The sequence below is a fragment of the Pinus tabuliformis genome, chromosome 7 (assembly GCF_031772625.1).
Source record: "Pinus tabuliformis cultivar Carrire ecotype Pingquan chromosome 7, CPIR1, whole genome shotgun sequence".
NCBI classification, from domain to species: Eukaryota; Viridiplantae; Streptophyta; class Pinopsida; order Pinales; family Pinaceae; genus Pinus; species Pinus tabuliformis.
Genome location: NC_142293.1, coordinates 1,782,331,553 through 1,782,358,301, shown reverse-complemented (window position 1 = coordinate 1,782,358,301; position 26,749 = coordinate 1,782,331,553). Strand labels below are relative to the sequence as shown.

The 26,749-nt window shown below is 37.3% G+C and overlaps 1 protein-coding gene across 3 annotated transcripts in view; it reads left to right on the top strand.

Moving 5' to 3' along the window:
* Positions 1-26,749, top strand: part of LOC149255488 (RNA polymerase II C-terminal domain phosphatase-like 1) — a 142,527-nt gene that overhangs the window by 103,014 nt on the left and 12,764 nt on the right. For all 3 annotated transcript variants that reach the window (XM_089460495.1, XM_089460493.1, XM_089460494.1), the window contains 4 exons: positions 5,537-5,781; positions 5,967-6,044; positions 6,313-6,378; positions 6,728-6,801. In XM_089460495.1, coding sequence (XP_089316621.1) covers positions 5,537-5,781; positions 5,967-6,044; positions 6,313-6,378; positions 6,728-6,801 — 463 coding nt within the window. The remainder of the gene's footprint in view (positions 1-5,536; positions 5,782-5,966; positions 6,045-6,312; positions 6,379-6,727; positions 6,802-26,749) is intronic.

Sequence of the window (26,749 nt, the reverse complement as noted above, 5' to 3'; positions counted from 1 at the left end):
AGGTTTCCCATGTAGTGCCGCTTCTAAAGCTAGTAGCCAATAGAGTAGATCCCACAGGACTAGGATACAAGATTAACCCCCCAGTTGAGGTAAGGGAACAAGAGTACAAATCAAGCCCATTCTTTTCGTTGAATCCCCCCAATAATCCATGTCTAGACGTGTATAAGAAAAGCAAGCATAAATATCCAATTACATAATGAAAAGGCATACCTTTGGGGTTGGAAGGCCCACCTTCAAACATATGATCATTACAAATGAGCAAGGGTACACAATAGATGGCTTAGGTGGCGGAGAATAATAGCACATTGAGCTATTTGGTGGTTGCAAGAGGTTGCTGATTGAAGACAAATCTAGGAGAATTTTTTCCTATAGGGGTCATGCACAGGTTGTGGGTAACAAATCCCAAATTCAAAATTTAAGTCTAAAATTTGCAAGGACGCCCATGGTTCGCTAGCAACAGGATATGTGGGTTTCTTTAAAACGTATTATAATGCTAGTCTGTTGTTTTTTCTAAGGGGGTGAATAATGATATTCAACAATATGAAGCAGAGTGTGATTAATTGCAAAGAAATAAAAATGAGAACATTATGAACCCAAGATTGATCCATCCCCGAAATATTCCAAACCAAAAGTGGGAAGAAATATCAATGGACTCTATTGAAGGGTTGAGAAAGATAAAATTCTCGTTGTAGTCGACAAGCTCACCAAATATGCTCACTTCATGGAAATAAAGAAATAACATTCCACAAAATAAATCGTTGAGATATTTTGCAAAAATGTGTACAAGTTACATGGATTCCCAAAAGTCATTGTTAGCGATAGAGATGCTAAGTTTAAAAGGATTTTTTCAGGGAATTTTTCAAACAAATCAGAACATACCTTAACATGAGTTTAGCTTATCATCCTCAAACAAATGGTCAAACATAAATTGTCAATAAATGTTTAGAAGCTTACCTTCGTTGTTATGCAATAGACAAACAAAATAAGTGGGTTCAATTGGTACATTTCGTTGAATGGTGGTACAACTCTACTTATTACACTTCAACAAAAATGACCCCATTTCAAGCTATTTACGATTATGAGCCTCCTAAGTGGAAAGAATTTGCCATTATCGAAACAAAGTTCCCAATAGTAAAAGATCAATTAGTAGAAACACAAGAAGTCTTTCAAGCGCTAAAGAAAATCTAAATGTTGCAAGAAATTGTATGAAGCAACAAGCCGACCAACATAGAACAAAAAGAGAATTTGAGGTTGGAGAATGGGTATTTGTTAAGCTTCAACCTTACAAGCAATTATCCCTAAAGTAGAAAGGAAAAAACAGATTGGCACCAAAGTTCTACGGATTGTATCAGATTAACATAAAGATCAACCAAGCAGTATACAACTTCAGCCTTCCTGATAAAAACCGTGTTCACAACGTTTTCCATGTATCTTGCCTTAAAAAGGCAGTGGCAAATGCCAAACAACACATATGACACTTCCAACATTAGACGATGAAGGCAAAGATAACTTTAGAACCAGAAGGAATCATCACCACCAGGGAAAAGAAATTGCGATCACTAGTCATTAAAGAGTATCTTATTAAGTGGAAGAACTTACTAGAAGAAGCCTCTTGGGAGAAAGAATATTTTCATCAACAATACCCTTCGTTACTTATGCTTTGAGGACAAAGCATTTTTCTCGAGAGGAAAGCAATGTTATGTATAAAATTAAATGTGTATTAATGTTTAATTTAGGAAGAAGGGGCACGATCAAAAGATCACGACCCCTAATGTAAAGGCACCCAAGACTGTATTTAAGTAAGGGGCCCTCATTGTGAAAAATCATCTTATTCATTCACACACACACACATATATCTTATTCTATAAATCTCTGCTTCACTTCATTTTTTATTTATGTTATTCTTTTTGCTAAACTTAAAATTTATAATAACCAAATATTTTCATTAATTTTTTAATCTCTACTTATATAGATTTTTAAAATCAGGTTTATATATATCTTTTCATATATTCATGAAAATGTGAATAGATATTTATTCTACCATACTCTTGTTATGCATTGATTTGTTCAACACATATTGATCTTTTAGGGCTATTGTTATTTTACTTTATTTTATATTTAAAATATATTACTTTTTGGTTTGTTATTTTGTTTGCAAACTAACAAGCCTAACCTGTGGCTTGAGAAACTGTGACCTAGGGGCATCTAAGCTGTCAAAATCACCCATGGATCACACCTAGTTTGGGCCATGCCAACCTGTACTCATGGTTATATTTGTGCCAACAGGGTTTCGAATTGGAGACCTTTTCACCATGACGTAGTTTAACATAACACCCTATCACCAACTGCTCTTTGCCCCATGGGCAAATAAATTATTTTATATTATGTTAATTTATACATAATTTATATTAATGTACATAGTCAAACCTAATGGTCAACATCATCTGAACCTAAAATGTATATAGCCAATAAATTGGCAACTAGGGCCAAATTCCACCTTGGGACAACTTATTTGATGGAGTGATGATTGCATTAAATTCCTCTTTCCGAGAGGACCAAAATTGATATAAAGATCATCTAATTTGGTCAAGCAGAAGTGAGTTTTTGAATCTATGCCCACACATGTGCAAATTGTTCAGGTCGGCCACATCATCATGAAGGCTCATGAAGCCCAATGGACGTGTCACTTCACCCTCATCGACTTGTATAAATACAAGTGACCTTTCACCTCATTTGGCATCATCATCACTCACACATTTGTCTCTCTCCTCTGATTGGTTCGTATAGCTATTGGGCATTCCCTCTCTCTCACGCGTGTGGCACAAGGAGGTCGAATTTCTGGACATAATTGCAGGGATGAAAATTTCAAGAGTTGACCAAGTTTGACTAGCGTTGACCAGGGACTCTTTGACCAGTTTTGATTGCGATTTTTGGAGGATTATTTCGGTTTCTCTAAGCAGCATTACTTGGCACTTTGACCAGTGTTGACTGCAACTTTGACTGTAGAAAATTACAACAGACTTTCTCTATCATTTGACCAAATTTAATTGGACTTTGAACGACTGTTTTGGGTTGACTTTGACCAACAAGGAAGACTGAATTTGACTGGGTTTGATCGAGCTCCAAGTGGAGTGTTTGACTATTGCGTTGACCATTGTTGACTTCCTGGTTAGGGTTGATTTGACTGTTGTTAACTGAGAAGCAGTGTTGCACATTTTACAGGGCTGTTTTGTCTTTGATTTGGCAAGTCAATTTTGACTTTTGTACTCTCTCTCTGCTGAACATTTGATATGATAATAATAAGAATTGATCAAAGGGTTTTCCCCACATTGGGGTTTTTTCCTAGCATCCACCAAATCTAGTGTCCTCTTGTCTTGGTTTGTCTTCTGCATTTTATTTTATGTTCTATCTACAGTTACTGTCAATGTGATTTATGGTTAATGTGATTGCTATTGGAAACTAATTTGGAAATTGTCATTGGGCTGCTTAAAGTATATTGAAGCAGTGTTGCAGGAACCCCCCCCTCCCCGCCCCAAGGATCCGAAGGCAGATCTGCGTCCCGTATGGATCCGTCACTGATCCTTCGGCGGAACCATGGATCGGAAATTCAGATCCATGGTTCCACCTTTTTTTGGCAATTCCTGGAAAATTGCATCCGTGGGGGCCCGATCTGCGGTTTCTACTGCCCGATCCGGAAAGGATTGGGTGTGGATCTATGGAGGTTCAGGCGTGTATCCACCATGGATCGCGAGCGGATTCGAGAGAAGGTTGACGGTTCCGTGGGGCTTTTTGTTTGTTTGTTTGAAATTTTGAACTGTTATGTGAGGAACTACACTTCCCGAATACTCCCAAGGTGCCCCTTGATGTTCCCTAGATGCTTCCTAGATGCTCCTAATGGTAATGTTAAATTCTTAAAATAAAAGGACTTTTACTTAAATTTTTAACATTACCATGAAATGACTCAGGATGTTTGAGAGTGGTTCGAACCTCATCAGACTTCATATGGAGAAAATAGAATTTCATATCCCATTCAAAATTCAGCAAGACTTAATAGTTTTCAGGATCAATGGGATTGGCATTTCATTGGATTATATCATGTACGAGGGCATGTGATTGGCATTTAATCAAGAGCACCAAGCCCTATATGTACCCCAGTGTTGGTGTTATTGATTGTTGAACTCCTTTGTCATGGCCTTAGCAATTATGTACCCTTCACTCAAGTCAAAATCATTGATTAGGCATCTTAAGCTTTCTCTACCATATTATAAGGCTTGGATTAAGTTGTTTGATCAAAATTAGGCAATGTTGACTAAAATCACTATAGAATTGAAGTAGAGGCCAGGGCTAGACAAGAGGAGAAATCTAGATTGTAAATGGTTGATACTGGAATAATTAATCATTGATGTACAATGGATGCCATATCTATCTTGATTTATGTAAAAATATGCATGTTTTCATGTCCTCTACAACTAATTTGGTATTTGGGATGTTTGTTTTGAATATAAATGCAAAAAAATATAAATATATATACATATAGTAGATGCTTTCGAGACGCTTTGCTTCCTAGATTTTTGGAAAATGACGCTTCCGTGTCCCCGCTTCGTGCAACATTGATCCAGACCCATCAAATATACATAGCAGTTATTTCCAGGAGATGAGGGACAACCGGAATGTAGAAGCTTGAACCAATCAATATATAATCCCAGAAACAGTTGTTGGCAAAGGCTAGACAAGAGAAGAGGAATCTAGATTGTAGATGGTTGATACTGGAGTAATTAATCATTGATGTACAATGGATGCCATATCTTATCTTGATTTATGTAAAAATATGCATGTTTTCTTGTCTTCTACAACTAATTTGGTATTTTGGATGTTTTTTTAATATATATATATATATAGTAGATGCTTCTGAGACGCTTCGCTTCCTAGATTTTTGGGAAATGACGTTCCGCATCCCCGCTTCGTGCAACGTTGCATTGAAGTAATTGTGCTAAGCATAGAACATACCATTGTTAACTAAAATTAACAATAGTCGACCATAATGGTGAACATCATCTGAACGCTATTAGAATTGCATTGAAGTAATTGTGCTAAGCATAGAACATACCATTGTTAACTAAAATTAACAATAGTCGACCATAATGGTGAACATCATCTGAACGCTATTAGAATTTGAATTTGATATGAACGTAATCATTGCTAAACCCTTGGGCATACAACCCATATTCTGACAGTGATGGGATATATGATCTGTCCAATTATATTTCATATACTTCAGAGTTACATAATTAACCTTTTTGTAGTTATGACAACTGTTTTTGGTCTTAACCCTGGGAAGAAATTGGCTTCTAAGAACTTAGCCCTGTTTGGCCTAACCAAGTCCCTAGTCTAGTGGAATGTGTAACTATATATTCTCTCATCAGAAAATGGGCAGTAGTGTTCAATTGTTTATTCAATTCACCTATTCACTTTTTTTTTGTACCAGTTTATGAAAGTGTCATTTACATAACATGCTCCAACTTCCATTTTTATGTAGGTCAATATATGTCACAACCTGGATCAGGAGCAGCACTTGGGCGCGTGAACACAGATTCAAGTTTTAATGCATGGGGTGATGATGATGGTTTAAGAGAAACTTCGAGCTCTATAGGTTTTGTTGGTGCACCTAAGGAAGAGGACATGCCCATCGCAAGTACTTCAGGGCAGTCAAAAAATGGTGAACAGAGGTTGCCTGAAGACTCTAAAAAGTCATATAATGCTATTGAAACCCTCAAAGAAATGGTATACCTCATTCTCCAAAGTGCTTTGCCCACTAGACAGCATAGGGGTCAATCGATTCCTTGTTTCCAGTTCCTCATGGTCATTTGTTAGTGATTCATCAGAAATCTACTTTTAATGATGTTACTGCTTATGACTTTAAAAAAATGTTCTTCATATCTCAAGAATGTGCGACTTCCTGTTTGCAGTGCACTGTGGAAGGTCTTAGTCTTCTTTTCCAAGAACCAGCTGTTGGCAATATGAACAGGAGGGAATGCTGGGCACAAGTAAGTTCTTAGTCCATTGAAAATTTTGGATCTGTTGTTTTTATTGTGGTGGAGATGAATTCAAGAAAGTGCTGTAATGTCTGACTTAATATATCAGTTTTATTTGTCTGGTAAATTCTTTTATATACTTTCTATAGCATGGTTATTGAGTCTAAAGTAGGTTTGTTAGGTTATTCATACAGCTGAAATCAGAATTTTTTTTCTTTAGTGTTGTATGCATTATGAAATTGAGCAGTGAGTTTGGCTGAATGGGTGGTTATTGTACTAGGTTGAAGTAGCTGGACAAATCTTGGGAAAAGGTAGTGGTCCAACTTGGGAGGCAGCGAAGCTACAGGTTTTCATTTGTCCCTGTTGATGACTACATCATAAGACGAGCCTCTAGATAACTCTAATAAGAAATAAAACAAATTTACATTGATTTTCAAGGTTGAGGAATTTTTGAATTGCTTGCATAGAGTGCTGGTTGCGCTCAAGGGTTTTGTAAATATACAGTGAATTTCAATTGATTTTCTGTATGAATGTCATTGCTCTTGCAGCTAACTTATATGTCTGAGATCTGCCTGACAAACATTATGTGCATGCTCTTTGATAGTTTTATCATCGCTAGCTTAATTTTATGCCTTCTCTTTCTTGTTCGATACTCTAGCTTGAGGGTATATAGATTAACATCCCTGGAATTGCAGGCTACAGAGGAGGCTCTTCGTAATTTTAAGTCCACAGTCAGTCAACGGACACAAAAGCGTTTGAGCTCTCCAAGGTAATTATTAAGAATATATAAAATTTCCTCTATATATATCAGTTTAATTGAAGGAGATGCCTCTAAAATGTTTGCTGGATGGGTGCATATGTTTATAACCATGTTAAATTACTGGAAATTATATTTGCTTCATATCTGGCAAGTTCTTGCCTCCCCAGAAAGTTAGCAGCTGCTGTCTCTATATGTAGATTAAATTTATATTGCATTATTTTTTATAGTTTTTTCTATGTTTATTCCTGGATTTGAGCCAAACTATCTTTCTGCTTTCGAAGAAGAGCTGGAGTGACAAAATTACATGGATTGCAAATGCCAACGTATTAATATGAGGCCTTTCTGCATCCAAGAAGAGCTGCAGTGACAAAATTACATGGATTGCCACTAGGAAGATATTAATGATATTAATACTATGCTGTAACAATCTCAGACGTAGCCCTTCAAGTTTTTAAAGGTATCTTTATAAGTTTGTATCACGTATAATGTTACTAATTAATTATCACGGGTCATATTATACTCTCATTATATTTATGCGGCTTTCTTTGTTGGATATTTTCTTCATTATTATCTGATATCTGATTATCTTTTCTTATTGCCACTTTTCTTCTTACTCTCTTTCTTTCCTTCTACCAGAGTTTGTCTTGGGATTTGAACTTGGATTATTTGCAAAACAATTCATTTGACACGCTACTAGACCATAGCTCAACAGACATGGATGTGCGTTTATTAATCCTGAACATTTTTTACATTGTTACACGTTATGCTAAAATTCTTCAATATTACCAAGTGACATTAGAGCCTTCATCTTCTTTCTGAAGGTTTCTGTTACTATTCAGTCCTTTTCTAATATCTATTTAGTATTGACATCCCTGTCTCCCAGCTTGCCTCCGCTACATTCCTTCTTTTGATTCTTTCCTAGCATCAAAGCCTTCTGCACAACCTCTCCTTCCTTTTGTGTGCGAAAAGCCTACAAAGCAGGCAAAAGAATTTCCATTGCCCTATTTTGTTTGTCCTTCCTTTGCTGTCTCCTCAGGCCTTGTTCGTCCATTAGGATTCCTTTCTTATGTCTTCTCTTTCTTTAGTTTCCATAGGTCATGTCATTATTTTTCCTATAATGCCACAATGCATTGTTTGGTGGAGAACTGATAGAGTAAACTTGATCAAGATTTGTCTGGTTTGGGGGTTTAGCCATTGAATCCTCCATACTTCAGTCTTCCGCTCCATTTCTTCCAAGATGGAGCCAGTCTGCTACATGTAGTTGGCCTTGAGCTATTGGGATGCTGAAGTATTGTAGATATCCCTACCTACATTTTGAAAGGTAAATTGAGAGTGGCAGACATTTCTTAAAAGCTCATCATTATTGCAATGATTGATGAGATGGAACATTTCCAGAAACTCAGATCACCCCCTGAGGCTTCAATATATAGGTCAGGAACTTATTTGGATCTCTTAGCTATTATGCTCTAGGCTTGTCGTATCAGGCGGGTGTCATCAACAAATTGGGTATTGCAGATTGGTTTGGAGTCTTGCAGCCCCTGTGAGATCCCCCTTTCATCTTTTCAAAATTATAGCTTTGTGTAATGGTTCCCCCAGTAAAGGAAGGGGGAACAGTGCCACTCTTGCCTTAATCCTAGGGAGGCTGGAAGGAAATCTGATTATCTGCCATTGACCAGATGGGATATCCAAGGGGAGGAGATACATTCCCTTACCCAGTCTAGAACCCAACAGTCAATAAAATTTTTCCATTACAATTAGATTGAGTGATCTACCTTATTGAAAGCACTGAACATGTCTAGTTTGCTCGCTGTTGTAAAGAACGGAGAAGAATATGCAAATATTGAATAAGCAAGAAACATTAAAAGATTCAATAAGCATCATAAGAAAATGTAGACTAAAACATTAGAGAAATTTATGGTGGTAAAAGTTACAACCCTTGTGTAAGGAAATTTGGATCTGTTAGCGATTATGCTCTAGGCTTGTCGTATCAGGCGGGTGTCATCAACAAATTGGGTATTGCAGATTGGTTTGGAGTCTTGCAGCCCCTGTGAGATCCCCCTTTCATCTTTTCAAAATTATAGCTTTGTGTAATGGTTCCCCCAGTAAAGGAAGGGGGAACAGTGTCACTCTTGCCTTAATCCTAGGGAGGCTTGAAGGAAATCTGATTATCTGCCATTGACCAGACGGGATATCCAAGGGGAGGAGATCCGAGATACATTCCCTTACCCAGTCTAGAACCCAACAGTCAATAAAATTTTTCCATTACAATTAGATTGAGTGATCTACCTTATTGAAAGCACTGAACATGTCTAGTTTGCTTGCTGTTGTAAAGAACGGAGAAGAATATGCAAATATTGAATAAGCAAGAAACATTAAAAGATTCAATAAGCATCATAAGAAAATGTAGACTAAAACATTAGAGAAACAAGAAGAGATTTATGGTGGTAAAAGTTACAACCCTTGTGTAAGGAAATTTGAAAACATCCACACCAAAACAACCCTTCCGTTAATGGCAAACCCTCATGACAATAGCCTTCAAAACCTCACAAGTGTGTAGTTCATATAGGATCAAAAACACAAAATCTCCCTTCGAAATGAGCCTCTAAGATCCATATTCATAGTGCTTTGGATAAACCTGAGTCATTGATCACAAAGCAAGATCAAGAATGAGTTCAAGCAAACCAAGTTGGTGGATAATGATGTAAGCCATCAGCTCATCAAAAGACAAGGGAGGAGGTGGATAAGAATGGCACAGGTTGTCAGTGCATTCCATCATTCCCTGAAAGAACGTGTCAGCAGACAAATATGATCACAGGACAAGATTACAACACATTCTAACATTTTCCCTTAATCTTGGTGAGCTCATGGCTTATCTCATTATCCACCATCTTGGTTTGCTTGATCTGAGGCAAGGTAGAGGCTTTCAACACAGATGAGCAGTTGGGCAGCTGAATGATCGATAGAGGGAGGGAGCAGGTATTTAGACGGAGGTGAATCTGGGCAGCAGTCAGTGTTTTGTACAGGTACCGAGCAGGTCTGTACAGGTGTATGAAATAGTTCTATACTGTTGTATGGATAGGCCGTACATCAGTTTTCTATTGTTTCTGGTTTTTTTCCAGTAGGCTGTAAGTAGTCTGTAAGCTCAGTTCAGTTTGTTTTTTTGGGATATTTGTGCTTTTGAGCAGCATGTGGAGGTTTCTTTGTAAGTTTTTGAGGGAATGAAAAGCTTATTCGTAGGAGTAATTACCTATGTGTGTGTGAAATTAAATTTTATGCTTATGTTTCCTTGTAAGTTGGGCAGCTTAATGATTGATGGAGGGAGCAGGTATTTAGACGGAGGTGAATCGGGGCTGCAGTCAGTGTTTTGTACAGATACCAAACAGGTCTGTACAGGTGTATGAAATAGTTCTATACTGTTGTATGGATAGGCTATACAACAGTATTCTATTGTTTCTGGTTTTTTCCAGTAGGCTGTATGTAGTCTGTAAGCTCAGTTTAGGGTGTTTTTTTGGATATTTATATTTTTGAGCAGCATGTGGAGGTTTCCTTGTAAGTTTTTCGAGGGAATGGAAAGCTGATTCATAGGGGTAATTACCTCTGTGTGTGTGAAATTAAATTTTATGCTTATGTTTAATTTCTAGCTATTGTGCGATTGATGCTATGGTTTGAAATTTAATTTCAGCATTAATTAAATTAAGCAATCTACTTCTTTGATTGAGATAATAAGGACATTAGTCACCTAGGGCTTGAATTTTTTCACATAGTATCACAGCTAATTTTTCTGATTCAGATTCTCAAGGATTTGTAGCGATAAATCAACTGTTGGAAAGGACCAACAGTTAGAGAATTTCAATTTAATTTTCAGATTTGGGATTTTGTGCAGTAGATTTAGAGATGGCATCAACTAAGCTTCAACTGTTGTAAAGGACCAACAGTTAGAGAATTTCAATTTAATTTTCAGATTTGCGATTTTGTGCAGTAGATTTAGAGATGGCATCAACTAAGCTTAGGTTTGAGGACAGATTAGATGGTGCCTTTGAATTTTTTCACAAAGAAGGTGAGGATTACACTCTTATTAAAGAGAATGATCTCTGGGATATTGTCAAGGATGTTGGGACTTCGCTTATAGATCTATGACTTGGTAGTTCACAACAAGAATGAAGTGAGGGCGAAGTGGATGATATGGATTCCATAAATGACCAACTGATTCCTCATGTATCCAAGTAGCTGCCTCAGGGCATTGAAATAAGTGGGAAGGATTCCCATGTTTGTTTTGCAGTGAACACCTTGAGTCAGTTCATGGAATATGGTTTGAGATATCTTGGAGGTGGTGAGTTGAAGATATAGAGGTATTTTGACTTAGTTTGGGCAAGCAATGCAGTACATAGGAAGAGCACCTTGGGGTGTTGTTTTAGCTTGGTATCAATGGTGATATTTGGGTTGGATGGTTCTGTAAGAAGCAAACTTTGTGGCACTTAGCTTATTAGAGGGAGTAGAGATGACTTCATATGTGATAGGATGCAGACAATAGCAGTGAAACTCCAATATATAACTATGGATCAGTAGGTAACTGATATTCTAACCAGGCCCTTAGCAAGGGGAAGTTTGAGGCATTGAAGGACAAACTTGAATTGGTGCAGAATTCCCTTGTTGCTAAGAGGGAGCGTTGAGAATGATAGCTTGAGCAAGAACTTTCACATAGGTTCAATGTTAACATGTGAGAGGTCACTTGAGATATTTTCGAAAATTACCTAAAAATAATTCTATTTTGTAATTTGCATTTGCAAAAAATATTGAAAGTCTTATATTTAACAGATGAGTCTAAAAGTGTAACTCGTCCGTGACTTAGACTAGTAGTAATCTTAAAAATAGATTTTCCACTAAATGTATAAAGGCAGCGCAAGGTAAAGGCTTTCAATGCACATGAACAATTGAGAGAGAGAGAGTAGGGATTCAGGTAGAGGTGAATCTGGGTAGTAGGCATTAGTTAGTATATGCGTAGAATAGTTCTGTATAGTTGTGTGTATAAATTGTACAGGGTGTTCCTCAGGCTGTACAACAATTTTTTTTGCTTTTGCTTTTTTCTAGTAGGTTGTACTTTCTCAAGTAGGTCATACAAGCTCAACTTAGGGTGTTTTTTGGTACCCATGCAATGTTGTTTTTTGGGCAGTGTTTAGAGGTTTTCTTGTCAGTTTTTTTAAGTAATGAAAAATTGATCTGAAGGAGGAATTATTTTTGTAGCTATCATGCAATTGATGCTATGGTTTGAAATTTAATTCCAGCATTAATTAAATTCAACAATCTACTTGTTTGATTGAGATCATAAAGTCATTAGTCACCGAGGGCCTGAAATTTTCACATAGACAACATTACAATACATGCTAACATTCTACTTACATAAACACCTGGGAAGATGTCATTAACATTCATCCTGAATGACAACTTCATATATCCCCAATAAAGTGTCAAGTGAGATGAATTTCCATCTGTCTATTGCAAGTTGCTGAGTGCAACAATGTACCAAGGCATCGACAATAAAATCCTTAATAAATTGCGAACATGCACAATTCAGTTCTATCAACAATTATTGTAAGCCTGGTCAATGTTGACAACATCAACTTGCCCACAACAAAGTGCTAGAAAATAAAAATATCTTTGCATGAAATTTTTACACAAACCTCTTTGGAATTGGTAAGCAAGTGGAGAGTCTAAATGCAAATATAACTTGGAACAAACTTGAAGAAAACGTTAAGGAAACTTAAATTCAAATGCATGCATTACTGGTTAAAGTAGGAACATAATGTCATGGAATAAAACTCCAAAAAAAGACAGTCCAAAGTTATATTAAAGCTGAAAGTGATTTGAAGAGGTAGAATAGTCGACGATCAACAAGAATGCTCCAATCACACAAGCCAAGAACATGACCATTATCTTCAACAAGCTCAACAAGTGCTCCAAATTGCACATGTAAGAATATGGTCTTCTCATCAAAACACCAAGGAAGCACAAGTAAATGTTACCATAGAAAAAATGCCCAAAGGTGATTGTCTAAAAATCAATCAAAGAGATTATACATTGATAGAGTCACTCCTAGGCATAGAGGAAGGTGAGACTAATTAGGTTGCATGGAAAAGGTAGCAACAAAAACCTTAGTATCGTGAATTCAAGAGACGATAAAAAATCTAAATTGTAAGGGTGATTAATGAGTTTCAATCTTAGGAATCATCTTCTAAACCATGGTTACAGTAATGTATCTCTTCCTAGTATCATGTGCATTTGAAGTCCCTTTTACACCTTGATTTTGTGTTTTGGCTGGACGTTAAGTCTCTTAAAAAATGATTCTCTGCATGATTAGATTTTCTGCAATTTGTGGATAATTTCCAGTTCTTTTTTAGAAAACTACTAACATTGTTTTTGCTAGGGGTCTTGTTGACAGTACCATAAACATAAGTGCAACTACCATGAATGACATGGGCATTCCCAATAACCATTTGTCTTAGGGAAGCAAGTCTGTCTTGTTAATTAATAAGTCCTTTACAAAATGCTTCAAAATCATAATTTTTGCACTCTTGGAGATCTTAGGAGATTTATTGCGAGATTGGATAAAGGGATCATAAATAGGAGACAATTACTTTTCAACCAAGATAATAAGAGCAACGATATTATTTTTATAACTTTTTCGATGATGTCCTATTTTTTTTTATTATAACTCTTAATTTGAGTAAAAAATTGTCTAGTCTTTTCAAAATTGTTAGGATCTTGACCCTGCAGCTTCCATTTCAAATGATCCAAGGCCTATAGTGTAGATAGTTTGAGCAATGTCCTTTGGTCTTGTTACCCACCCAAAGTGGGTGGCCCCATAGGAAATTTTTTCTCCTACCATCTCTTTTTGCGGGCAACCAATTGTCCTTTCCAGCCACTAGTAGTTGATGACGATGTGCCATTGATATCTCCACTACTTGCATCAATCATATGTTTCCTTGCTCATATGGCGAGAGCACACGTTGGAAGGTGGGCTTCTAATCAAAAGGTGCTTTATTCATTTTGCAAGCGGGTGCGTATGCTTGTTTGTATTTGGGCATTTGACATGGATTCTGGTACAGAAAATGCTAGAACGCAGAATAGATATATAAATATTTATTAAAAGATATGAAAAATGACAGATGATGTCTGATTACAATGGGGCTCCTGGCTTAAATACCGCTATGGACACCCTTTGGGAAAGGGCATGATCTTATGATCGTGCCCTTTCGCCTAACTAAACCTAAATTAAATAATAAACCTAAAATTAACTATTTTTTACATAACATTGCCTTCCTCTCGAAAGAATGCTTTGTCCTCAAAGCATACGTAACAACGGATGTTGTTGACAAAATGCTTCATTCTCCCAAGAAGCTTCTTCTTCGGGCAAGTCCTTCCACTTGATCAGATATTCCTTGATAGTACGATAACGAAGCTTTCTTTCTCTAGTAGACAAAATGCCTTCTGGTTCTAAAATGACTCTTCCCTCATCATCTAGGGATGGAAGTGTTGTTTGCGCTGTTTGATTGTTACCTAGGGCCCTTTTAAGGCAAGATACGTGGAAGACGTTGTGAACACGACTTGTCTCTGGAAGGCTTAAACCATATGCAACTTGGCTAATCTTTTTGTCGATCTGATAAGGTCCATAAAACTTTGGTGCCAATTTGTTTTTTCCCTTCTGTTTTAAGGATAATTGTTTGTATGGTTGGAGCTTAACAAATACCCATTCTCCAACTTCAAACTCTCTTTCGGTTCTGTTACGGTCTGCTTGTTGCTTCATACGATTCCTTGCATTATTTAGATTTTCTTTTAATATTTGGACGATTTTTTGGGTTTCTTCTAGTTGATCTTTAACAGCAGGTAGATTTGTTTGGACCATAGCTAGATCTTTCCATTTCGGGGGTTCATATCCATATAGGGCTTGAAATGGCGTCATTTTCGCTGATGTATGATAGGTGGAGTTATACCACCATTCAGCAAGGTGTAACCATTGAGCCCATTTATTTTGTTTTTCTGTAGCATAGCAACGTAGGTAGGCCTCCAAACATTTATTGACAACTTCTGTTTGGCCATCTGTTTGCGGGTGATAAGCGGAACTCATATTTAAGTAAGTTCCTACATGGTTGAACAATTCCTTCCAGAAATTACCTTTGAACTTGGCATCTCTATCACTTACAATGACTTTTGGAAAACCGTGCAACTTATATATATTTTTGCAAAATATTTCAGCGATTTCTTTTGCTGAGTATGACTTCTTTATTGCCATAAAGTGAGCATATTTGGTGAGTCTGTCGACTACTACGAAAATCTTGTCCTTGCCTTCAGATACTGGTAATCCTTCACTAAAGTCCATCGAGATTTCCTCCCACTTCTGATTTGGAATGTTTAAGGGGTGAAGTAATCCTGGTGTCGTAATATTTTCGCTTTTATTCCTTTGACATGTATCACATTCTGCTACATACTTCTGAATATCACGATTCATTCCCTTCCAAAAGAAGGATTGACGTGCATTGTAGTAAGTCTTAAAGAATCCTACGTGTCCAGCTGACGGTGAGTCATGTAATTCTTTGAGTATCTTAAACTTAAACTTGGAATTTGTACTTAGATATATTCTTCCTTTATACCATAGGATATCATTCTTCCACTCAAATTTTGAGTTATTAGGAAGGTTATTGATTATTGCTGTTACTTCTGGATCCCTGGCATACTCACTTCGAATTTCGTTAAGCCACTCAGGAACAACAACCGACATTGCAAGTAGTGTTGGTTCTTCATCTTTCTTGGATAAGGCATCGGCTACTACATTGTCTTTACCTCTTTTATGTAGTATTTCCAAGTCAAAAGCGGCAATTTTTTCAATCCATTTTTGTTGTTCTTCGGAAAGCTTTTTTTGTTGAAGGAGATGTTGGAGACTGTTATGGTCTGTTCGAATAGAAAACTTACTTCCCAACAGATATTGCCTCCACTTAGCTAGTGCGTGCATGATAGCGAGCATTTCTTTGTTGTATGTGGATTTGAGGCGCTCTCTTTTATTGAGCTTCCTACTTTCAAAAGCTATGGGATGTCCTTGTTGCATTAGTACTGCACCTATACCGAATCCAGAAGCATCACACTCAATGATAAATGGTTTAGAAAAATCTGGTGTTGCTAAAACGGGAGCATTAGACATAATTTCTTTTAATTTTTCAAAACACCTTCCTGCTTCCTCATCCCATAGAAACGAATTCTTCTTTAAAATATTTGTTAGAGGTGCAGTTATATGTGCATAGTTTTTAATAAACCTTCGGTAATATCCTGTCAAACCTAAGAACCCTCTTAGCTTGGATATATTAACGGGTTTGGTCCATTCTTTTATGGCTTTGATTTTGTTAGGGTCCACCTTTACACCTTCATGGTATATAATGTGTCCAAGGTATTCTACTTCTTCCTTTCCGAAGGTACATTTGGACTTTTTTGCGTAAAATTGGTGTTCTTTAAGTAGTGTAAGAACCTTATCCAAATGTTGCAAGTGCTCCTTCCAAGTTTTACTGTAAATTAGAATATCATCAAAGAATACTAATACAAACTTTCTAAGATGTGGGCGAAATAATTCATTCATAGTTGCTTGAAACGTTGTTGGTGCATTGGTTAATCCAAATGGCATTACTTTAAATTCATAATGACCTTCGTGTGTTCGGAATGCGGTTTTTGGTATGTCTTCTAATCTTATTCTAATTTGATAGTAACCTGATCTTAGATCCAATTTTGAGAAATACCTTGCGCCATGTAACTCATCCAACATTTCGTCGATAAAGGGAATTGGAAACTTATTTTTAATTGTTATTTTGTTTAATCCCCTATAGTCAATACATAGCCTGAATGACCCATCTTTCTTCCTTACCAACACCACTGGAGCAGCGTAAGGACTTTTACTTTTCGAGATGATTCCACACCTTAAGAGGTCTTGGATTAATCTCTCGATTTCTGTTTTTTGGTGATGTGGATATCGATATGGCTTGATGTTAACCGGGTCTGATCCTGCCTTGACTTCTATTGTATGCTCAATTTCCCTATTAGGCGGTATCTTTAGAGGTAGATCTTGAAATACTTCTTCATGTTTCTTAATTAAATCTTGTATCTCTGGTGACTCTTCACTAGTCATATTTGCAGATAACATTTCTAACTGATGACATTGTACTACATAAGCAGGTGCTCCCTTTCGAATCATTTTCATCATCTGAGATGATGATACAATTTGATTTTTTGGTGCTTGGAACCCATGTAATTTGTAATTTTGACCTCCCCATTTGAATTTTATAAATTGTACTTGGTGGTTAGCGGCATAAGTACCCAAAGTTCGCAACCATTGGACACCTAAAACTACATCTACTCCTCCTAATGGTACTGTGAAAAATGAAGACTCTAAACTGAAGTCTTGAATTTGTAATTTAACCTTATGGCATTTCCCCACCTTTTCAATCCTCTTACCGTCTGCTACCATTACCTTCATGTTTGGTAAGGGAAATGAAAAAATATTGAGTCTCTTGGCCATGGTTGCATCCAAAAAATTGTGTGTGCTACCAGAGTCAATGAGAACCACCACGTTGTTCTTCTTTATGTGTCCTTTTAATTTTAGAGTCTGAGGTTGTGATATACCTGTCATAGCTGATAATGACACTTGCGGCACACTTTCGTCATCTAGTTCTGGTGAGAATTCTGGGGCATCTTCTGTTTCTTCAATATCAGACTCTTCACTGTTTGAATCATTGGTTGCTTCACAATTATATAGGTTCTTTGGTTCCTTTCCTTTAACACACCTATCTTTGGGATCCCACTTTTCACCACAGCGCTTGCATTTACCCTCCTTTATCCTTTGCGCTTCCAAATTAGATTTTTCATCTTCACGACGATGTGGTGGAACATATCTTGCATTTTTTGTGTCTGCATACTGAGGTGTTCTTCGTCTTGCATATGTTTTTTCGGCTTTTGACCAAAATATTTGTTCGAATTTCTTTTCGGCTGTTTTTGCTTTTCGTCTTGCTACTTCTATTGATGAAATGTCATGCATCTCAAGTTCTACTTGTAAATGGGTTTTAAGTCCCGAGATGTATGACTGAATTAAACGAGATTCTGATAACCCAGGTACTTGTGTTACTAAGGTCTCCCATTCTTGAGTGTATTCATCCACACTTCCTTTTTGTCGTAATTTGATGAGTTTTGAAAAGAACTCTTCTTCCTTTACACCTTGGAATCTTTTGAAGAATGCATCTTTAAATCTCCTCCAGCTAATGACGTGTGTTGTCTTTTTCCACCACATATATCAGTTATATGCTTCTCCCTCCATTTTCATGGATGCGTGTCTGAGCTTTTCGTCATCGTCAGTGATGTCATATATCTCAAAGTATTCTTCTGCTTTATTTATCCATGCAACATTGTTTTTTTCGTTCCCATCGAATTTAGGCATCTCAACCTTTACCCTCTTCTGGTATGTGGCTAATGGTTGAGCAAAAAGAGGGTGTTGATTAGTAAGGGTATCCCAAAGTTGCTTGTTTGTAAAGGCAATGTTACTTGCTTCTTGGTGGTGTGTCGCTGATTTTTTTGGGGATTCAACTTTGTCATGAGAGTCTGTGGACTTAGTTGACTCTGACGAGATGTGTTCTTGATTCTCTTCACCTTCTTTTAATAGCTCTTCGGGTGTACAATTAGACTTTTTACACAGACTTTTCAGCATTGTTAAGACTTCTCTGAAGTTTACTCCTGTTTGGACATGTTGACTTTCCATCTTTATCTCTATTCGATTTGTCGTATCTTCAAGATTTTTGATTTTGTCCGCTTGCTCCCCAAGCTTGCTCTCGACTTCATTTAATCTTTTACTGACCTCGTCGTGGTTGTTATTTATCTTTTGCTCTGCATCTAACAACCTTTTTTGAAAATCCGCCATTGTCATTGTCGACATTGAGCGGGTTTGCGGAGGCGTGTATTTATTTGCCAGCTAATTAAATTAAATTAATTTAATTTAATTAATAATAATTTTTTTATTAAATTAAATTAAATTAATTTAATAATTTAATTTAATTAATATTTTTTTTTTTTAATTATAAATTATAATAATTATAATTTATAATTATTAACCTTATATATATATATATAAATTAAAGTTATAAATTATATAACTTATAATTAAATTATATATATATTATATATAAATTTAAATATGATATATATATATATATATATTATAATTAATCAAGCTATAATTATTTTTTTATATATATCATAAACGTTGGATAGTCACGTCTTAAGGAAGGGTCACGTTTACGTGTGTATTAACGCAATGTATGATGTGGTGGTTAACTTCAAACTGTATGACGTCTCACACCGTATCACCTCTCGACGTAACTACTTCCCTACAGAAAAAATCAACGGACTGTTGTCTGCGTTTCAAAATAAATGCACTTGGCCCGTGACAACAGGCAGATGCGGGTAGATGAAACGATGGCTCGGAACAGCGACGGAACCGCGACGGATGTGGGTAGATGAAACGATGGCCCGGAACAGCGATGGGTAGATGAAACGATGGCTCGGAACAGCGACGGATGTGGGTACAGTGAGCACAACGAACGGTGAGGGAACAGTGAGCACAACGAACAGTGAGGGACTTGCGTCAGTCGAATGATCCAGCGAGCAACAGCGTAGTGTGGAGGATGCAAACCGGCTCTGATACCAGATGGTACAGAAAATGCTAGAACGCAGAATAGATATATAAATATTTATTAAAAGATATGAAAAATGACAGATGATGTCTGATTACAATGGGGCTCCTGGCTTAAATACCGCCATGGACACCCATTGGGAAAGGGCATGATCTTATGATCGTGCCCTTTCGCCTAACTAAACCTAAATTAAATAATAAACCTAAAATTAACTATTTTTTACATAACAGATTCTGGGTAACTTGGAAGAAAGAAGGGTCTTGGTTGTGATCTTGTTTCCTCACCTTAAATGGGGGTTATATTTTCAATCCCAGTCTAGTGGGACCTCCCTTAATGGCCCGATTGGTATAGGAGGGGTACTACTTGGGAAGCCATGATTGAGATACCGTAGCCCCATCTCTCCATATTCCATGATTACCACTTTCCATCTTACATTGCAAGCCCCTTTTACATCTCCATTCTTCGAGTTCAACTGACCACTGGTTCATTGGGATTTGGCACCCACACATCCTCATGCCTGGGTAGGGCCCGTAAATTTGCCTGGGAGTTTGATGTAGCTAAAAGAAATAGAAAGAGCATACGATGGCAACAAAACATAAGAAAAATCAAAATGCAAAGGATAGTCAGGGCATTCAAATTAGCACGTGGGCAAAAATCCAAGCATGAGCTCTACCTCACTCATTATGGCCATCAACCGGTTCCTGAGCATGTCCCAACCCTTGGTGGGCAATGGGCTGCCTCTTGCTACACATCATACAAAGCAAGTTCTCATTCCTTGAGCTACGGGCAATGATACAAAGAAAAAGTAAAAGGCATTCGAGGGGTGGAAAAACAAAGGTCGAGTTGGTAACTCATGCATCCACAATTGCTCCCTCATCACATCTATAGACTATACACCTAAGATAAGAATCCCCATCAAGTTGGTCCCTTTGACTATGGCACTTGGCCATGAAGTCTTTTCCCATTCAATCCATTATTTACATGGCACCTATCGATTGAAGGGTGGATCGAGGACATGCCACTTCCAATTGGGGGTTGAGAACACCTAATAGGGTCATCTATTAACGACTACTACCTATGGAGGTAACACCATTATGTGACCAAAGCTACACTTTTGGAAGGGAAACCTCACATGAAGTGTTAATTTTCCCATCACTTTCAAGCTTGGTTCACTTAGATGCAATAATGATTAAATGTACCTGATGGTGAAAGTTGTCGCACTGGATATTGTGTGTGATTGACAGGTGGTTCCATCTATGGGTTTGGGCAACTTGACTAGGGTCCAGGTCCTCCAAAGGGACATATTGAAACCCACAGGTGAGGCATGGAGAGCCATGGGAGTCTAGGACTCTAGACAGTTCACTTGCATCCTTGGGCACCTCTAACACCCACAACGTTCCAACACTTTGCCCCACATTATTGAATTTTATGGGATGATGCACCTAGACCAACGTGCCCCCAGTTGGCTTAACATTGAATAGATGGGATTGCAGCTAATCCAGGGCCCAAATGAGCATGGTAACGCACATTGAGACATGGGAGGGCTAGCAACACCTTGGGAGCCCTCAACATTGGAGTAGAGACAAACATTTTAGCCACTTGGAGACTCATGAGACCACTTTTGTGCCCCAAAGCCAAAATTGGGCTCCATAGAGGGATTATGTCAGAGATCTAGGGGTCAACCCCTAGAGGTTGAGTTTAGAGGGTTTCGACACTAATTATGGCACCCATTGCCCTCAACGTCAGCCCTAGAAGGGCCTACACTTGCACGACGTTAGTACTCTCTCTTATTTCGGCACACATGTGGAGAGTTATTATGTTTTTCATAGGCTACTATGTTGACTTGTGACCTAGGGTGTTTACTGCACATTATTTTATGATTTTTAGGGGCATTAGGCTAAAATAGACTTTATGACTCCTCATTTAAATAGAGGATAGATCATTTGTATCAAATCATCATCACACACTTGGAGATTTCGACCTCTCTCTCTAGAGAAATTTCAGCCCTCTTTTCTTGTGGTAGAGATTGAATCTATAAATGCACTTTGATATTAGGAGCTGATTTTGGTTATCATTGGAGCAGTTCTTTGGACAAGTGGATGGAATCTTTGCATGTTATCTTGGAAGTGTACCTAATTGTTGAATATCTATTTTCTTCATGTCTAATGTATGGAATAATGTTGATTCTAGGTTATGTTAATTGTGCCCTAATTTGTTGAAGATATACTTAATGCTATCTAGATGATCTATTGCATGCATTACTCATATAACATGTGAATGGATTGTCCTATTGGTGAACTCCTGGTAGCTCTCCCTTGAAAATTCCATTATCCATTGCATAGGTAATTGTTGAAATTTTGGTTGCTGGCCTCCTTGGAAACTTATTCATTGATCTATCAGATTATAGACTCCACACACTCACACATGTATTTTGATAAATCTGCTCCAAAACCAGCACCAGAACATACAGAATTGTGTTAATTTCTCCTTGAATCTGCTGAAAATATGGTTCAACTGCAGGCTGATGGTTCCCTAGCAAGTCCATAAAGTGCAATTTATCCTTGCTGGTTTGATTTCCAGTGCTCTACAGAGTGGCAGCTCAAGTTTCTCCTTGGGGATTGTGTTTTCAATGCTGTATAGCTGCATGGATCCTCACATGCAGGTTGTCAGGCATAGGAACTAACTGTACAGATGTTTAACTGAAAACATTTCTATATACAAATTTCGTTACCTTTGGTTTCAGCTTCCGAGGCTCGATGATTCTTCCCATTCTTCTAACTCTTCAGATTTCTCCTATTTTGAATATTTACAAATTACCATGATGCCTAAGAAAATTTATGGTCTTCCTTCATCAATCTGCAATCTTGTATTAAGAGTATCTGTACATTGGTTCTAAACACCAATATCAGCGACGTATTGCTGAAAATCACGTGTTTTGATAAATCTGCTCCAAAACCAGCACCAAAACATCCAGATTTGTGCTAATTTCTCCTTGAATATGCTGAAAATATGGTTCAATTGCAGGCTGATAAGTTCTGTAGCAGATCAATACGGTTCAATTTCTCCTTGGAGGTTTGATTTCCAGCACTCTACAGACTGGCTTAGGTTCCATATGGATCCTCACATGCAGGTTGTCAGGCATAAGAACCAACTCCACGCTTGTTTACATTCCATTAACTGCAAACATTCATATGTAGAAATTTTGTAACCTTTGGTTTCATCTTCAGGTTCAATGGCTCTTCCTATTCTCCTAACTCCTCATATTTCTCCTATCTTAAATATTTACAAAGAATTTTCAATTTACCATGATCCTTTGGGATTAAGTGCCTAACATTCTCCCTATAATTCGAAGGGGTGTTTGTGATTTCAAGAATCTTTTTAACCTTTTCAGACTTTTCTCTTCCAAGCACTTCGGTGAACATGGTTGCAATTTGATCATTCATGCAACAATGTCTCAAATGAATAGTCTTGGCTTCTACATGATATTGAATTAGAAGGTACTTCATGATGATATTGCCTGGTTTGATCATAGATTATGGGGATTATTGGCCAACTTGATTGTAGATGTGTTGTCACCCATAAGAGGAATAGAATTCACTTGTTACTCTTTCAAATCTTCAAGTATCTTCCTAAGCCACAAAATCTCCTTTCGTACTTTTGCAACGGCCACATATTTTGCCTTTGCTGTGGAATCTATTGGAAATGATTGTTTGTATGACCTCCAAGAGACAATAGTTGATCCAAGACTCTTGCAATAGCTTGAAGTTGACACTCCTTTTTCTTCATCCCCATCAAAGAATCTCGATAACAAATGAAATATTTGATCTGGTTGTGGCAAAGGTAGATAAGACTTCCCACAAGCTGTTTGTACTTGGTTTCATTTTCAAATTCATCTACTTTTGATGTAACTTTAAATAATGTTCCATTGGAGTAGGGAGAGGTTAGTTCCAACCATGCCAAACTTGTTCAACAATTCTCCACTGTACTTTTGGGAAATAAATATGTATTTTGATGTTGAGTCACTTCAATGCTCAAGTAGTATTGAAGATGTCCCAAATCCGTCATCTCAAAGCCTTTCTTCAACTATTTCTCTATGGATGCATTATAGCTTCATTGTTCCCCATTATCAAAATCTCCTCTACATACACTACAAGGTATACAATAGTTTTTCCAACTTTCTTGACAAGTAGAGTTGCATCATCAAGATTAAGTGTTTGAAATTAAATTTCTGAAGATGTTCAGTTAATTGTTCATATTAGGCTGGCGGTGCTTGTTTAAGGCCATTGAGTTTACGTACTTTATGTTCTTGTCCCTTCACAACAAAACCTTCTAGTTAAGACATGAAGACATTCTCTTTTAGGTCTCTGTTTAAGAAAGCAGACTTCATATCCATTTGATAAATAGAGTACCAATGGTGGCACATTTTGATGTGGGGGCAAAAGTATCCTCATAATTAATATCTTCTTTATGTGGAAATCCTTTTGGCACTAGCCTTGCTTTGTGCTTGTTGAGTGATACATTTGATTTGTAGTTGTTATTTTAGACACATTTGCAGCAAATTGGTTTGGTTTTGAATGGAGGTCCACCAACTTCATTGTCCCATTCTTGATGAGAGCATCAGATTCCTTGTACATGGCCTTTTTCAACTTCTTCAAAGGAAATTGGTTCAAAGTTAGTAGATAAATTCAATTTGCAATCCTTTTTCAACTTCTTCAAAGGAAATTGCTTCAAAGTTAGTAGATAAATTCAATTTGCAATCATATGAAATATCCAGATAATCTACAACACCTTAATTTGAATTATCTACGTCACCTCCATCTTGTCTAGTGGAACCTCTAGTCCCTGTCTTTTCAACCTTGTTAGGATGAACAATTTGGTGGGTCTTTATGAGATGGTCTAGGTTATTCCATAGATTGAGATGGTGTTGCATTTCCATCAAGGTTCAACCTTTTAGTTTTCTCAATCATATCATCCAATGGCTCCTCCAGATTTGTTGAAGTGGTCAAAACATCATGAAGGGGCAATGGTGCTTCAAACATATATTTCAAAGATTGATCCAAGATAGGGATGACCCCTTCAAGATCTGGAATCTCCTCATCAAATACATGGTATTGTGAGGTCAAACTCGACACAATGAAGCATGGTATTTTGCTCGTGGATTGCATTTAATGAAGCCTTTAAATAGGCTTGAGATATTCCATTGCCAAGGGCTTGGAGGGCGAGTGTGAATGCTGACTTCGTTGGATTTGGTCAAGGATTTTTCCTAGTTTGGGTTTCCCAGGGTAAAGTAATGTTGTTTCTATGTTGCAATCTGCTATTTTCTCCCGTATGTTTATTCCTAACAATTGGTATTAGGGCGTGGATGGCCTGGTGCTTGTAGAGTATGTGTGTAGAGGAAAAGAATGATTGCACTGGCTTGTGGATTTGTAGAAGATTGAGACCTAATTATTGCTTGGATCTGGATTTTGAAAGGTGGGCATTTGTTGGTGAAATGTGATCTAAAGCACAAATCATGGTAATTTGGATCAAAAGCGAGGATTGCCATTGGCATAAGGAATAGGCATGGGGCCATGCACATCATAATGTATCAATCCAATTTTTTTACAGACTTTGGAAGTGGAATCATGGAAGGATTGTTTGCTATGTTTTTTAAGGATACAAGCATTACAGTGCTTCACTTTCGTAGGAATATTATCATGCTTTTTCAATGAACAAAGGATGTCATAATTAATATGTCCAAATCTAGAATGCCATAGAAGATTAGATCATAGTGTACCTTCTTTGTGATGAGAGAGGTATGCAAAATTGTATGCATGAGCAAATGTCCCTTTCAACTAAAACAATCTTTCATCTTCCACTCTAGTAATGACAACCATGTTGTCAAAAGCTTTCTTTATCTCAACCTTTCCACCAAAGATATGAATGAAGTGGCCTTGTTGTTGAGTGTGCAGAAGGGACAAATGTTCCTTCGTAGCTATGGAAGATAGAGCACATCATGTGGAGGAAAATATGGGAATCCATGGAATTGAAGCTTGATGGTGCCAATGCTCAAAGGTTTGAGACTTGATTTATCTACAAAATAAACTATACCATCTATCTTGTCACTGAGAGCTTCAAAGAAGTCTCTCTAGAAGGTTATGTGGCATGTTCCACTTGTGTCAAGTAGCTATGCATCTCTGTGAGAAGCAAATGAAGTGTGAAATAAATCTTTTGTTTCTCCTATACTGCAATGGGAAACAATGTAATGTGCAGAGTCAAATTAGATGGACTTCATTTGGCCAGTAGATGGCAGGGATTCAAGGTACTGCGAATATGTGTGGGATAGAGAGCCTTGATGAATGTTGTGAGAGGAATGTTTATCTTCATTCCAGTGGCATCTCTATCATGCCATCTCAAAAGGTAAAGCTCATGGGGCCATTATTCTTCAAATTTGGATAAAGGAGTTTCACTAGTTGCTGTACGAGATCTAGTTCTAATTGTGAGTAATACAAGTCCTTCAATTTTTTAGAGAACCATAAGAGTCCTTAATGGAAATAATATGATGCCTCACTTGTTCACTTACTATCGTGACAATCAAGGTATATGCTTTCTTGACTTTGTTCTTCCATATGGCTAGCACCTTTTCTGATGTCAACTTGTTAGGTCCACTGTCCTCTTCTTTTCCAGCGTAAACCTTACCTTCATAGATGTGATCCCATAAATCATTAAATAATCATAGTGTGTTTTGATCTTTTTGGACCACTCTGTCAGCACCACACTAAAAATGGAGATGAGAGAATACATCTTTATAAACAAAATCATTGCAAAATATTCTCAAAGTTTTTCCACGCAACCAATTAATATGAATTGCAAATAAATGCCTATGAATTTGGAACACACATAGAGGATGTTATTTTTCTTTGGCTTGATGATAGTTTCACAAAAGATAAATATTTACCATTTGTACTTTAATAAGTAATTACAAATGAGAAATGTGGTCGTTGATTTCATGCTTTTAGAAACTAAAATGTCATGCAACAAATGTCGATTCAGAGGTTCATTGAGAATTGAGCTTGCACTTGTTATTTCGTTGTAAACTCTGCCCTATCCACCACTATGGCTAGATGAGAATGGAGTAGACACAACAACATTAGACGATAATCATTGATGCTACTGAGCCGACCCTTGTAGTCTCCCTTTTTTTCACGTCGGGTTCATTGAGGTTACAAATGGGTGTTTGATCCTTTGTGGAGGCACCAAGGTTA